The sequence below is a fragment of the Rattus norvegicus genome, chromosome 20 (assembly GCF_021556685.1).
Source record: "Rattus norvegicus strain SHRSP/BbbUtx chromosome 20, alternate assembly SHRSP_T2T, whole genome shotgun sequence".
Lineage (NCBI taxonomy): Eukaryota > Metazoa > Chordata > Mammalia > Rodentia > Muridae > Rattus > Rattus norvegicus.
The window spans coordinates 32,716,360-32,730,373 of NC_141553.1; the positions used below are offsets into that span (position 1 = coordinate 32,716,360).

The following is a 14,014-nucleotide window of genomic DNA, read 5'->3' on the forward strand; positions in this document are numbered from 1 at the left end:
CGCCTCAATTACTGCTCCGTCTGAAGTTTTCGGGACTTCTCTGAAGACACGTCAGCTTACATTTCTCTCACTGGCCCTACTTGGCACATCTGTTCCCACATCTGGCCAGGCACCCACCTGTCTACCGAGCTCCACCTACAACTGGCCTCTTCCCACCTTTTAATCCTCTGAACAACTCAGTTCTCTGCCTTTTACTCTCAGAGAGGGCATTGCCTTCTCACCATCCAATTAGATCTCTCCAAATGGGCTCCGAATACACTCTCTATGTTACAGAGTGCAAACTGTAGTGAGCGATTGTTTCTACGCTCTGCAAAAGCTGCGTGAATTTAAGCACCCAGCCACATGGAATGAATGAGACAACGGAATGAATGGAGAGAAAAAGAGATGAATGAATGGATGAATGAATGAACGACTGAGATTGAATGAATGAATGAGATTGAATGGACTCGAACTGTGTTTCAAGCCACTGCCATCATCCCATCAGATTTCGGGTGCCTTGCATCGCCTTGGCCCACCAGCTCTAGGGTGGAGCTGACATAGTGCCGGAGGGGCGGAGTCTGAGCCGCGGGGCTCCGGCGGGCCTGTGCGCCAGGTGAACTTTTGATTTTCATTTTCTCGTGAATCTGGGCAGGTGGCGCGGGGGCGGGGTGGGGTGGGGGACGAAACCGGGCGCCCCCCTTGGGAGACCCGTGGTACCACTGGTCACCCCGGGGAGGGGGCGGGGCGGGGCAGGGCGGGGAAAACACGCCCTCTCGCGGGCGCGGGCGGCCCACAGGGATCGGTGCCGTGTGCCCGCGCCGCGCCGGGCCGCGGAGGAGGCTGCCCCAAGCGGGCAGCGGCGGCGAAAGCCGGGCCGGGCGGCCGATCCTGCGGGTCTGGAGTCTGGCGGGGCCATGGGGACCGGGGCCGGTGGGCCGGGTGTCTTGGCGCTGCTGTTCGCCGTGTGCGCTCCGCTCCGTTTGCAGGCGGAGGAGCTGGGTGAGTGACCGCGGGACCCGGGGCTCCGGGAGGGCTGTGGGCCTCGGGGGAGCCTCCCGGGGGCCGGCGTTCTCCGCCAGACCCGGAATTGACTGAACTCAGCGGGTGCGTTCTGGATCGCGCCCCAATACTCCTTCCTTCCCCCCATAAACGAGCCCGGAAGCTTGGCGCCTGTTCCCCGGCTGCCTTCGCGGTGTCCTCGCCCGGCCACTTAGTTCCCAGACTTCTCGACCCTTCCCGGCGGGTGCTAGTGGCCTGGCCCTGCGTGCGCGCCCGGCGTTGCCCCGCCAGCTCCTGGTCTCTGCCTGCAAGTGAGGGTGCTTCTGCGGGCTGCCCCGGACCCGACTGCAGACGGGGCCCCCGCAGCCCCACGCGTGTCCGGTTGGAACCTTGCGGCTCAGGTCCCTCAAGGGTATTTGAGCGAGTCGACTGCGGCCCAGGCTGCTTTTCCTCGATCACTGATCTTTGGCTTTCTCAGCGCTACCGAATTTACCGAATCCACCAGATTAAGGCAGGAAACTGGTTTCCCAGCCCTACATGGCTCTACTTCATTAATCTGCTTTCATTAGTTCTTGGGTTGGACGAGTCAGCTTTCTGTCGTCTTTCTTTCTTTCTTTCTTTCTTTCTTTCTTTCTTTCTTTCTTCCTTTCTTTCTTTCTTTCTTTCTGTTTTTGTTTCTCTCCTGCCTTTGCTCCTCTGTAACTGGGGTTAATTAATGGCAGTGAGTTTATGCGGAATACTTGAATACCGCCCCCGCTATGCTTTCTGGGGGAACAGAAATCGAAGCTAAACTCATAGCTGGAATTGTTTTCATTGGATAATGTATTCATTCACCCAAACATTCAGCATGTTGATAGCATTAAAAACATAAAAGAAAAATGTAAAGTTATTTTGTTTAGAGTTACTGTAACACAGTCTAATGTATGTTAGTTAGATTTGCACTATGTAAAGTTTTATGGCTGCTTTATAAAGGTGCTGTTTTGTTTGGGTTTCGGTGGTGCTGGGGGGGTCCTTGCAAGACCTTCCAACAATCGAACTATATATTCCAGCCACAGAGTGTTTGAATCATTGAAGACACTTTCTCAAGTCCATGTTTGAAAATGTAACATTTTACATTTATTTGGTGTGTGTTTTGAAGGAGATATGGTTTTAATTATGTGTATTTGTGTCTGGGTTGAGATAGACGCATGTTGAGTGCAGATGCCCTCAGAGACCAGAAGGGTCTGATCTCTTGGACCTGGGGTTTCAGGCAGAAGTGAGCCCGTGGGTTGTGAGTCCTGGGAATAAAGCTTGCGTCTGCCGAAAGAACACTATGTGCGTTTAACCTCTGAGACTTCTCTCCAACCGCATGTTACAAATTTTTATTTAATTTCTTGTTATTATTAATATTTGCTGTTTGAGGCAGGGTTTTATTTTGTACTTCAGGCTAGCCTGAAACTCTAGGAACACAGACTACTCTTGGATTCACGGTAATTCTCTTCATGCCTCCCAAGTGCTGGGATTGCAGGCAGGAGCCATTATATCCAGCTCGACTGGTTGTTTTCTCTCTCGCTTTTGCCTATTTCTTCTTAAAATTTTTACTTTGTTTTAAATTATGTGCATGTGAGTGTAGGAATCGTCTGAGGCCAGAGGCCACAGGTCCCCCACCACCACTTTCCCCCCTCCTCCCCTCCCCCCCATCCTTCACCCCCCCTCCGCCCATGTGACTAGAATCAGTTGTGATCACCTGATTTGGGGAGCTGGGAACTGAACTTGCATCCTCTGCAGGAGCTATATAACCTCTTAAGTGCCACAGCTCATTTTTTTTCTTTCTATTTTCCTTTCTTGCTTTTTGTTTGCTTTAGCCATGGTCTTTTGTAGAGTAGACTTCCTGCCTCAGACTCACCGTTTAGCCTGAATGCCTGATTCTCTCTTTCCTCAGCCTCTGAAGATGGTGTTATCGTGGTGGACAGGCACATCACCACAATCTGTGAGTTCGCCTCCCAGCCCGTCCTCCACAGGAAAAGGCTAGCCTGGGCTAAGTGAGCACTTCAGAAGACGATTGTGTAGATTCTTAGCCAGCTTCAGATCTTAGACCTTGTTGCCTTTGACTGATGGAAAATACTGTCCTTAGGGTTGTCGTGGAGCATCCTATGTATTTAGGATTTTACAGTAAACGAGCACTCACTCACCTTTAGCTGAGGCACTTTGGAAACAGAAGCAGGAGGATTGCCCCCAAATTAAGGCTAGTCTGGATTATGTAGTAAATATCTGGCCAGCCAGGGCTGCAGAGTCTGTCAAAATAGCAACCCGCCAACCAAATGACCAACGAAATAGATGTGGGAATTTACACACCCAAGGTAAAACTTAAGTTTGGAATATTTACCGAAAGAGTAGTGATGAGTTGTTTTTCTTTAAACTCTCATTTTTTATTGTCTGTGTATTGTATGCGTATGTGTGGAGATTAGAGGACAATTTGCTAGAATCCTTCCACCAAGTAGACTCCAGGGATCAAACTCACATCCTCCAGTGGTGTGACAGAGAACCCCTTTACATCTCACCAGCCCTGTTTCTTGTTTTTGAGGCAAGGTCTCACTCTGTACCCCAGAATGGCCTAGAGTTCACTATGTAGCCCAGGCTATCCTCACACTTGCTATGTAACCAAGAATGATCCTCCAGTTCCTATCCTAATCCTCCTGTTCCTCTGATCTCCAAGTGCTAGGACTGCAGCTTGAACCATCTTGTATGGCTTCTATGAGTTTTGAAGTAGTTTCCACATTGGTGGTCTTCCAGAGTACATGGTAGGACAGTTTTCAAGTGTTCATAAATGTGAACATCCGTACAGACTTTAGGTCAAGGGATTGCTTCAGGGTCCAGGTTATGGGGTTGGTGTCTTAGTTTGGGTTTCTATTGTGAAGAGATACCGTGACCACAGCAAGTCTTATAAAGAAGAACACTTGATCGGGGCTGGCTTACAGTTCAGAGGTTCAGTCCAGAATCATCATCATCATGGCGGGAAGCATGGTAGTGTGCAGGCAAACATGGTGTGGAGAAGGAGCTGAGAATTGTTCATCTTGTTCATCTGCAGAGTGGACAGCTTGAGATTCTGAGACCCCAAAACCCACTCCTTAGTGATGCGCCTCCTTCTCCAAGGCCACACCTCCTAATAGTGCCATTCCCTGTGAGCCTATGGGGCCATTTTTATTCAAGCCACCACAGTTAGGTAGTATTAGGGGTGAAGTCAGTGCTCTCAATGCTTAACATTCATTAGTTTACTACATTGTCTTGGACCTTTGTTCCCGGAGTGTGGGGCTTCCTGGTTACACAGTCCCTTGAATCTGCCTGGCTACCAATATCTGAGGAAGCATTGCAGTTAGAGTTCCCTAATCTTATTGATTTGTTAAACACACACACACACACACACACACACACACACACACACACACACACACACAGAGAGAGAGAGAGAGAGAGAGAGAGAAAGAGGGTTTGACTGTGTGGCCCAGGCTTGTCTGTGTAGCTCTGGCTGGCCTCAGACTTATGGCCTCAGACTACCATTACAGGCTAGCATTACAGGCACGGGCCACCACACCATGTTTCCACCTAAGTTACTTCTGATGCTCGTCAGTGATGCTATTCAAACATTTTTGTCTTAGGGTCTGGTGGCCTCATGGGGCTGCTTTGATTCGTTTTTCTGGTTGCTGCTTTCACTCCGTTTCCTAAACTCCAGCCTTCAGTGCATTTGCCCAGCACCCTTCCCTTTCTTTTGCCTGTGCACTGAGACTCACTCTCCCTCGGGTCTGTATTTCCATAAACTGTTCCAAGTGATTTTAAAAGTTTTGAGTAATAATATGACATGTAAGTTGCTCCTTTGTATTGATTCTCTCTGTATCAATCTGTAGGCTTGGATTTAGTCCAGCCTTAAGATCTCAGTTCTAGAGACTAAAAAATGCCCTTAGTTCTTTTAAAGGCCGGGGGGCTGGGGATTTAGCTCAGTGGTAGAGCGCTTACCTAGGAAGCGCAAGGCCCTGGGTTCGGTCCCCAGCTCCGAAAAAAAGAACCAAAAAAAAAAAAAAAAAAAAAAAAAAGGAGTGAAGTTCTTTTAAAGGCCTTCTGTACTTATTCTTTGACCATTTCATATAGGTATAACTGGTATTTTAGTTACTTCCCCCCCCCCATTGCCCTTTCTTTGTACCTCTGATCCCCTTTCCCTCAAGTCCCTCTTGCACTAAGGTGTTCATGTGATGTTTGAATCCCCTGGGTTTATTAGAATGGCCTGCATGAACGTGGCTGTGGGTTTTACTAGAACATGGTTAATTCACCAGCACATACACCACTGAAGAAAAATGACTTCTTCCCCCCAGCAATCCACCTGCCAACAGTTCCTTCACTGGGGCGGAGCCTCTCGTCCATCGAGAAAGGTCTCCTGACATACTCTGCTGCGGGTCTGCTGGGCAGTCTAAGACGCTCTGAGTTCTTGACTGTAGAACGGGTTTTAAGCTCAGAAGACAGTATTTTCCCATCTTCCGGCTCTCACATGCTTTCCAACATACCCTTGATTGCTGTGATGGGATCAACAAATCCTGATTCACCAAAATATGTACACACGGGGCGGGTGGGTACTGATTTCCTCCCAGTGATTTAAATATTGGCCAAAAAATGAAAGCAAGCAGTTGTTACTTTGAAGACCATCTCCTGGATGCTTACAGATTGCTTTGAAAACCACGGCCCACTCGTGATTTATTGCTGTTATATGGTTATTGTCTAATCGTCCATCAGTAATGTTCACTTGGGTAGACATGTGACCCGCTGATATTTGATGTTTTTGGGATGTGGCATTTAAAAAAAAATAAGTGCAAGTTTATTCTGGCACCTTCTGCACCACCCTGCCTTCTTGCTGACCTTCCTAGACCTTATCAGTCCAGGGGAGTGTCCCCATCCCCCCAGGCTCAGCCAGCCCTGGTTACCATCCCTGTCATCCTTGTCGCAAGCATCTGACAGAGACACCCCGCGAACATTGCTGAGTTGAACTGAACAATCTCCTTGTGTTTCGGAGACACTTTTGAATCATCCCTCTAATGAGTGGAAAGAAGAGAGTCAACGGAAGCTTAATGAGGTTCTTTATGTGGGTACATCTGTTGCTTCCACTTGTTAATTGTGTTGACTAAGCCCAGCTCCTTGGCATGCTGAGTTTTATATGTAAGGATGCCAGCAGAGCAATCTTCCCGAAGCTCTGGGCTCCGGTGGAATGACTGATTTGCAGTATTCGGAAACATAGTTGTACCTCAGATCTGGGAACCAAAAGAAGCCATGTTCGAGAAGTCAGCCAGCAAGTCACTGGATGTTCTTAGAGCAGGATTTGAACCCTGAATAGTCTTTCACATGCTTTGGTAATTTTTCATAACTTGAGCCCGTTAACTTTATAATATAAAGTAGAGTTGAAAATCATGAAAACCCCATGCTTTGAAAGTTGGACCTCTTATCGTTTATGAGGGATTATGGGGTGTGTTTCTTTGTTTTCTTGTTGTTTGTTTGTCTCTTGGTTTTGTTGTTGTTGTTTGTTTTGTAGTGCAGGCTGTTCTTGAACTCTCTTGGCAGGTAAAAATGACTGTACTCTTGATCCTCCTGTCCCTATCTTACACGAGCTGGGGATGGAGGCATGTACCACTATCACAATGTTTTCTGCTTATAGTTTGTTTACTTTTTGTGGTTTGTTTGTTTGTTTTGAGGGCTCTTAGAAAGGACAACATTTAATTGGAACTGGCTTACAGGTTCAGAGGTTCAGTCCACTATCATCAAGCCTGGGAAGCATGGCAGCGTCCGGGCAGGCGTGGCGCTAGAGGCGTTGAGAGTTCAGTGTCTTCATTCAAAGGCACCCAGACTATCTGGGTGGAGCCTGGGCATAGGGTGAGACCTCTAGAGCTACTCCCACAGTGACACACTTCCTCCAAAAGCCACACCTCCTAATAGTGTCACTTCCTATGAGCCAAGCATCTTCAGACCACCACATCCTGGAATCGCTGTCCATTCCTGCATCTCCGTGTCCTCCTCCCTCAATTCTGTTTTCTTTAGAGCACTTGCCCTCTCAAGTAGAGTGTACCAGTTACATTTTTATTAATGTGTGTGTCTCTTCCTCCTGGACTGTAAGATCCAGGAGAAGGTTGTGTGTTGAACGGTACCTGGAGCATGCTCAGTAGGGCTTTGAGCTCCCTGAGGATCGATGGGGTGAGAAGGTGGTGGAAACGTATGCCCACCTCTTGCTGAGGCCCCAGTCTGACTGGTTGGGAATCAAACCCTGAGCACAGGAGAGTAAGGAGATAGTCTGACTCGACAGTTGTTAGGAGGCAAACAGTCTGAGAGGAAGAATTTAACAGAACTCAGGCTGGTGAGATGGCTCAGCTGGTAAATTTGCTTGCTGCCAAACAGGGCAACCCAAGTTCAATCCTTGAGTCCCGCACGGTGGAAAGAGAGAACCAACTCCCACAGGTTGGTCTCTGGCTTCCACAGGTACAACAAAGCAAGCATGGCCCGCCCTCTCCCATGTATACACACCAAAAATAAGTGACAAAGAACTTGCTCTGCTGTGAGACGTCTGACTCTGAGGACTGAAGGTTAAATACTGTCAGAGACTCTGATGCACTGGGGACCAAGCCTTCAAGAGCCAGCCTTACTAGACACTGCAGATCCACATCATAACAGCCATGTCTGTGTTCAAGAAAACAGCAAGGTTCAACTCTCGACCTTCTGAGGTTTCAAGTCCTCTTTTAGGTGACAGCTGGAGCGCTGCTGTGAGTAAGGAAGCCCTTGATACCCTGGGAATAGGACAGGTGAACTCGTGGATCTCCTGATAGATGTGCACACACGTGAGGTCATGTGAGGGTAATAACCAGGCATTAGCGACATTAGTCATGGAGGTGTATCGCCTAGTGTGTTAAACAGTAGGTAGAAACAAAATACAAATAAAAATATTTATGAAGAACAATAAAATAGCCTTTTTTCTAGAACCCCATGTATGCCAGGCTGGCCTTGAATTGGTCGTGTGGTCGTGGGTGACCTTAAGTCTTGATCTTCTTGCTTCCACCTCAGGGCCAGGATCACCAGCGTGTATCTCCAGGCTGGCCTTTTTGTTATTTTGAAATGGTCTTGCTCTGTGGTCTCTGTTGACCTTTCACCTGCCATGTGTGAGCACGCCTCCTGCCTTCTTTTTTTTTTTTTTTTCTTTTTTCCGGAGCTGGGGACCGAACCCAGGGCCTTGCGCTTGCTAGGCAAGCACTCTACCACTGAGCCAAATCCCCAACCCCCACCTCCTGCCTTCTGATTCAACCTTGTTTTTCCATCTAAATCTTTTTCTTTTAAGCCTAGAGCACCCGATATTCCCAGGCGCTCTCCCATTCAAGTACTAACCAGGCCCAACGCTGCTTGGCTTCTGAGATCATATGAGATTGGGTGCATTCAGACCGTAGACTCCATGTAATTCAATTACAATCACTTTGAAAGCTATAAAAGGAACTGAGATCTAGAAAGACGGGTCCTTTATCTTGGGCACATGCACTCTGTGCGTGTAAAATAGGATGCAGGGACATTGCTGACAAGCCCAAGTGCCTTCACATGGTCCCTATTCACACAAGGAAACCATCGTGCGCTTGTGCCCAGGGGATAACTACTTAAAAAAATTTTTTGGAGGAACCTGATGCCAGAGGGTAATTTGTGTAACCAAGCTTTAAATTAACAGTCTTTGTCTTCTCTTAGGGGTAATCACGTTTGACTCGTGAAAGTCCTAATTAATAGCTAACCATTTGCTTCTGTGACACTGTGATAAATTCAGACTCCAGAATGCACAAAGGCCATGCAGTTTTCGGGACTGTGGAATGACAGCGCACTTTCAGGAATGCGCTCTAAGGCTTGTTTTCCCCCTCGAGTCTTGTGCTTCATACCTTACTAGACTCTCTGTCTCTCCCCATTCATAAGCCGTTCTCTGGTCAGTCAGCGCCGATTGCTTTCCCTATACGTGTTTATTTATGTCTGCTCAGACAAGCATCCACGTCCTTTGCTTTTGTGTTTTTTCTGTAGTTGACATTCATGAGTAGCAGAGTAGCTCTGGACCTTACTTAGATCCTGGCGTTTGTGCTTTATTGACTTACACACCACATATTCAGAGTCAAAATGAGTATTAGCAAGTTGACAAGTACTGTGTTCCAATTTTAGGAGTAGAAATTGAGGATAAAGCTATCCTGGACTGGTAATTCAGACACTTTCCATTTTTAAAAGATTCATCTCAGTATCCCGAGTACTCCTTTAGTTTCTTCTTCCTTCTCTGAGTGCTTTTGGCAGGGCCAGCAGGATAAGGATTACAATAGAAATGGAACACTTCCGGGCTGGAGAGGTGGCTCAGCAGTTAAGAGCACTGACTGCTCTTCCAGAGGTCCTGAGTTCAAATCCCAGCAATCACATACATGGTGGCTCACAACCATCTGTAATGAGATCTGATGCCCTCTTCTGGTGTGTCTGAAGACAGCTACAATGTATTCATATAGAATAAATGAATAAATAAATCTTTAAAAAGAAAGAAAGAAATATAAAATTTCCAAATCATGAGCTTTATCAAGCACTCTAGGTGATTGTCAGGGGTGACACTTGAGTGCTTTAACCCACAAGCCTGTCATTTCAGAGCTTCTCTTTAGGGAACCACATGATTGGAAGCAAAATGAAGGACCTCTGTTAGAGGTGTAATAATGCTTCTCAGGTAGACAATTTCCTGACTAATCTAGTAAAGAGTACTTGAGTAATTAAAAAGGAAGGGTAATAATTTCCCGTGTAATTTTTATAAGAAACCCTGAATTAAACATTACTATTTTCTCCACAGGGTTTTTATTGTTGTTGTTTGATGTTTGTTTTGTCTGTTTGGTTCCTTTTGATTTTGGTTTTGTTTTGTTTGAACTCCAGCCTCACAGTGTAGCCCAGGCTGGGGTAGAACTTAGTAGCCTAGGTTGGCCACACACTTAATAACAATCCTTTTCCCTAAACCTTCCGGGTGCTTAGATGATGGGTGTGGGCTACAAGCCTGGCTGTTTGTGTTCTTTTTAAGACACAAGAGTCTAACTGCGAATGACAGAGGGTGACATGAACTTGAATTCCATGACTGGGAGCCTGGGCAGCCTCCTCCAGTTACTCAGTTATCCTAGGAGGTTAAGGCGAAGGTGGAGGCAGGGTACAGTGATTCTGTTCTGTGGTTTTTGGAGTCAAACTAGGTTCATTCTGTCAGTCACATGGGCTCAGTTATGCTGGTCAAAGCTGTACCTATCCCCGGGCGATGGGAGGGATCTGTGGTAAAGAAGGACTTGGGGGCTTCACGTGTGTTTTGTTGAAAGTATTCTTTAGACTGTGGAGTGTATACTTGGATATTTAAGATATCACTTATTGTATGTGTATGCATATGAAGTGAACCACCATTGTCTATTAAAGTGACGTATAGTATAGAGAGTCCTTACAATATCCTGTCTGTCATCTTTACGATTTACGTGATCAATTCTTGGCAAGGGCCCCTACACTGTTCTTTGTGTGTGTGTGTGTGTGTGTGTGTGTGTGTGTGTGTGTGTGTGTGTGTGTGTGTGTGTGCCGTACCCCCACCACTCCCCCGCCTTTAAAACTTTATTTTCTTATTGTTGGGAAGGGGAGTCGTGAAGGAGGACAGACGACAACTTTGTGGAATTGTTTCTCTCCTTCCACCTTTACACAGGTTCCAGAGATCCAGAAATCAAGCTTGCTCAGCAAGGTCCCCACTGAGACATCTCAGTGGCCTAACATTGTTTTTTTGAGGCAGGGTCATCATGTAGTCCAGGTTGACCTTTTAATTTACTATGTAACTGAAGATGGCATTGAACTCCCGATCCTCCCGTGTTTACGCCTGTGGTGGTTTTGAATAGGTATGGGCTCTATAGACTCGTGGGTTTGATGCTTGGCCTATAGGGACTGGTACTAACTGGAAGTGTGGCTTTGTTGGAGGAAGTGTGTCACTATAAGGGCAGGCTTTGAGGTCTCCTATGCTCAAGCTACACCCAGTGTGGCATTCAGTCCCCTTCTGCTGCTTTCAGATCACGGTATAGAACTCTCAGTTCCTTCAGTCCCATGTCTGCCTGGATTCCACCATACTTCCTACCATGATGATAATGCACTAAACCTCCCCAGTGAGCTTAGCCAGTCCCAGTTAAATGTTTTCCTTTATAAGTTATACCTTGGTCATGGCGTCTTTTCAAAGCAATAAGACCGTAGCTAAGTGGGTACCAGGGCCTGGGGTGTTGTGATAGGCCTGACCATGCTTTTGTTTGGAGGAATGTAGATTTGGGGGCTTTGGGTTAGGAAAGCAGTGGAATGCTCTAAGCATTACCTAATGGGCTATACCAGTAGAAGCATGGGAGACAGTGGTGCTGAGGGTGACTTGAACTGTGGAGGCCTGGCTCAAGAGGTTCCAGGGGAGAAGAATTTTAGTATGTTGCCTAGTGGTTGTTCTCGTGATGTTTTGGTGAAGAACGTGACTGCTCTTTGTCCTTTTGGGAAGAGTCTGCCTGAGGCCAAAGAAAAGACCTTTAGGTTATCTCTGTTAGCAAGGAAATCTCTGAACAGCCTTCCATGGACCCAGTTGTGTGGTTACTGCTATTCGCTTTTAATGAAAAACAGTGATGAGAAGGAGTAAACTGAGCAAGGTTAAGTACAAAATACAGATTGAGAAGAAAGGAGCCGCCAATTAGTGGAATGTGCCTACGTCCTAAATTCAGGGAGATAAATAGCTTAAGAAATAGAATAAAAATAGAATAAAATCCCTTGGGGATTTGGCTCAGTGGTAGAGCGCTTACCTATAAAGCGCAAGGCCATGGGTTCGGTCCTCAGCTCCGGAAAAAAAAAAAGAAAGAAAGAAAAATAAATAAAGAAATAGAATAAAGGGAATGGTAGCCTTGGGGTAGTGGGGAGGGGAAGACCCCCCCCCCCCCAGCTAAGATTCCATTCTGTGCAAAGGAATTAGAGAACAGTCGAAGTCAAGGTGGGGTGATACACGCCTTTAATGCCAACACTCTTGAGACAGGCCAGCGGATCTCTGAGTTCAAGGTCAGTGTGGTTTACAGAGTAACTTCCAGGATAGGCAAAACAGTGAAGGAAAGCATTGAAAACAAATAGCTAGGGAAACTGTAATTGAAAGGGGTGGGGGTGGGGCAGGGTCCAGCCCCTGCAAGCCCCAGATCTTGGCAGCTTTGGCCACGTGGTTCAGGCTTTAGAGACAAGGACAGAAGAAAGGAGTTATGGAATCTCCCTCTATGAGTAAGGAAAGCCACTGAAGCCCGGTGTGTGGCATGGGTGTCTCTTCATTGTGTGAAACTGTAAAGGTGAAACCTGGGTTGCCTCAGAGACTCCAAGAGACTTAGAGATGCCAGAGCCCTGAGATACCTGTGGAGGAAAGTGACTAGACTAACAGGAAGTGGAACCAGTCCAAGAGAAAGATGTTGTAGTCAACAATGACCAAAGGAATTTGAGATCTGAAGAGTGTTTTCGACGTGGGGCAGGGAGATATTGAGCTTGGAGTTTGTGCAGTTGGTTTTTTTTTTTTTTTTTTTTTTCCTCACTATGATCGTTTTGGTACAGTGATACTGTATATCCTGTGCTGTTATATGTTGAAAGTATTCGATCTCTTTCTTCATCATCATCATCATCGTCATCATGCTTTGATAGGGGATTACAGTTAGGAGATTGCACAAATCTCAGATGGGGGTCAGGGAGTGGAATGTGGTGGTTTGTATAGATATGGCTCTCATGTGATTGCATGCTTGGCCCCTGGGAAGTGGCACTATCAGGAGGTGTGGCTGTGTTGGAGTAAGTGTGTTACTATAAGGACAGGCTTTGGGTTTCTTATGCTCAAGTTCTGCCCGGTGTGGTGTACAGTCCCCTTCTGCTCCCTGTAGACCAAAATATAGAACTCTCAAAGCTCCTTCTTCAGCAGCACGTCTGCTTGAATGCTGCCATGCTTCCCTCCATGATAGTCATGGACTAAACCTCTGAAATTCTAAGCCAGCCCAATGAAATGTTTTCAGTTATGAGTTGCTTTGGTCATGGTGTCTTTTCACAGCAGTAAAACCCTAAGACAACCCTCAAGTGCTGGACGGAGTTGCAGCTCTCACTACTACACCCAGCTTCCTGATTTATTTTCTGAAAACTATAAATACAAAACAAAAATCACTTGCTTGTACGAAAGATAATTTGTGGACACTTTCAACCTCTGTAATCCAGAGTAGCTCTGTACTTGGTACTGTTTGGACATCTAAATTCAACAGAAAAAGTCACTTGGATACTTTTTGGTGTCTTATTTAATATAAAATCAACATTAGAAAGTGTGCATATTCTTGAGCTGTGAGCCATGCAGTGAGGCCTTGTTACCAAGTCAGAGCATCAGAGCTAAATACCTGGGACAGAACCGATTCCCACACATTTCCCTTTGACCTCCACCTGTAGGCACAATACACAGTAAGAAGGAAAAACAAAGCATATTCTACAGACCTCCCCCTATTTAGTTATTTATTTACTTATTTCTGGATGTAGGGTCTCTTGTATTCTTGACTCAAGAGCTGAGATTGTATGTGTGAGCCCCCGTCTACCACACCCATTTATGCAGTTTTGGAGATTGAACCTGGGACTTCTGCATCCTTCTCGGTGCCCACTAAACCACACCCCCAGCTTGCCTATATGCTGCCTGGCTGCCGACTTTCCTCTTCCTCCCTCTCCCTTCTCTCCTCCTCCCCCTCCTCTCCCTCCTCCTCCTTCCTCCCCCTTCTCCTCCTCCTCCTCTCCCTCCTCCCCCTCCTCTCCCTCCTCCTCCTTCCTCCCCCTTCTCCTCTTCCTCCTCTTCTCCTCCCCCTCCTCCTCCCCCTCCTCCTCTTCCTCCTCCCCCTTCTCCTCCCCCTCCTCCTCTTCCTCCTCTTCCTCCTCCTCCTCCTCCTCTTCCTCCTCTTTCTCCTCCCCCTCCTCCTCTTCCTCCTCCCCCTTCTCCTCCCCCTCCTCCTCTTCCTCCTCCCCC

The 14,014-nt window shown here is 46.9% G+C and overlaps 1 protein-coding gene across 3 annotated transcripts in view; it reads left to right on the forward strand.

The window, feature by feature from the left end:
- Nucleotides 1–753: 753 nt before the first annotated feature.
- Dcbld1 (discoidin, CUB and LCCL domain containing 1) overlaps nt 754–14,014 on the forward strand; it is a 112,595-nt gene continuing 99,334 nt past the window's right edge. Inside the window, 2 exon segments of one of the 3 annotated variants that reach the window (NM_001432027.1) lie at nt 754–978; nt 2,900–2,947. In NM_001432027.1, coding sequence (NP_001418956.1) covers nt 894–978; nt 2,900–2,947 — 133 coding nt within the window. In that variant the 5' untranslated portion in view covers nt 754–893. 3 annotated transcript variants of the gene reach the window in all.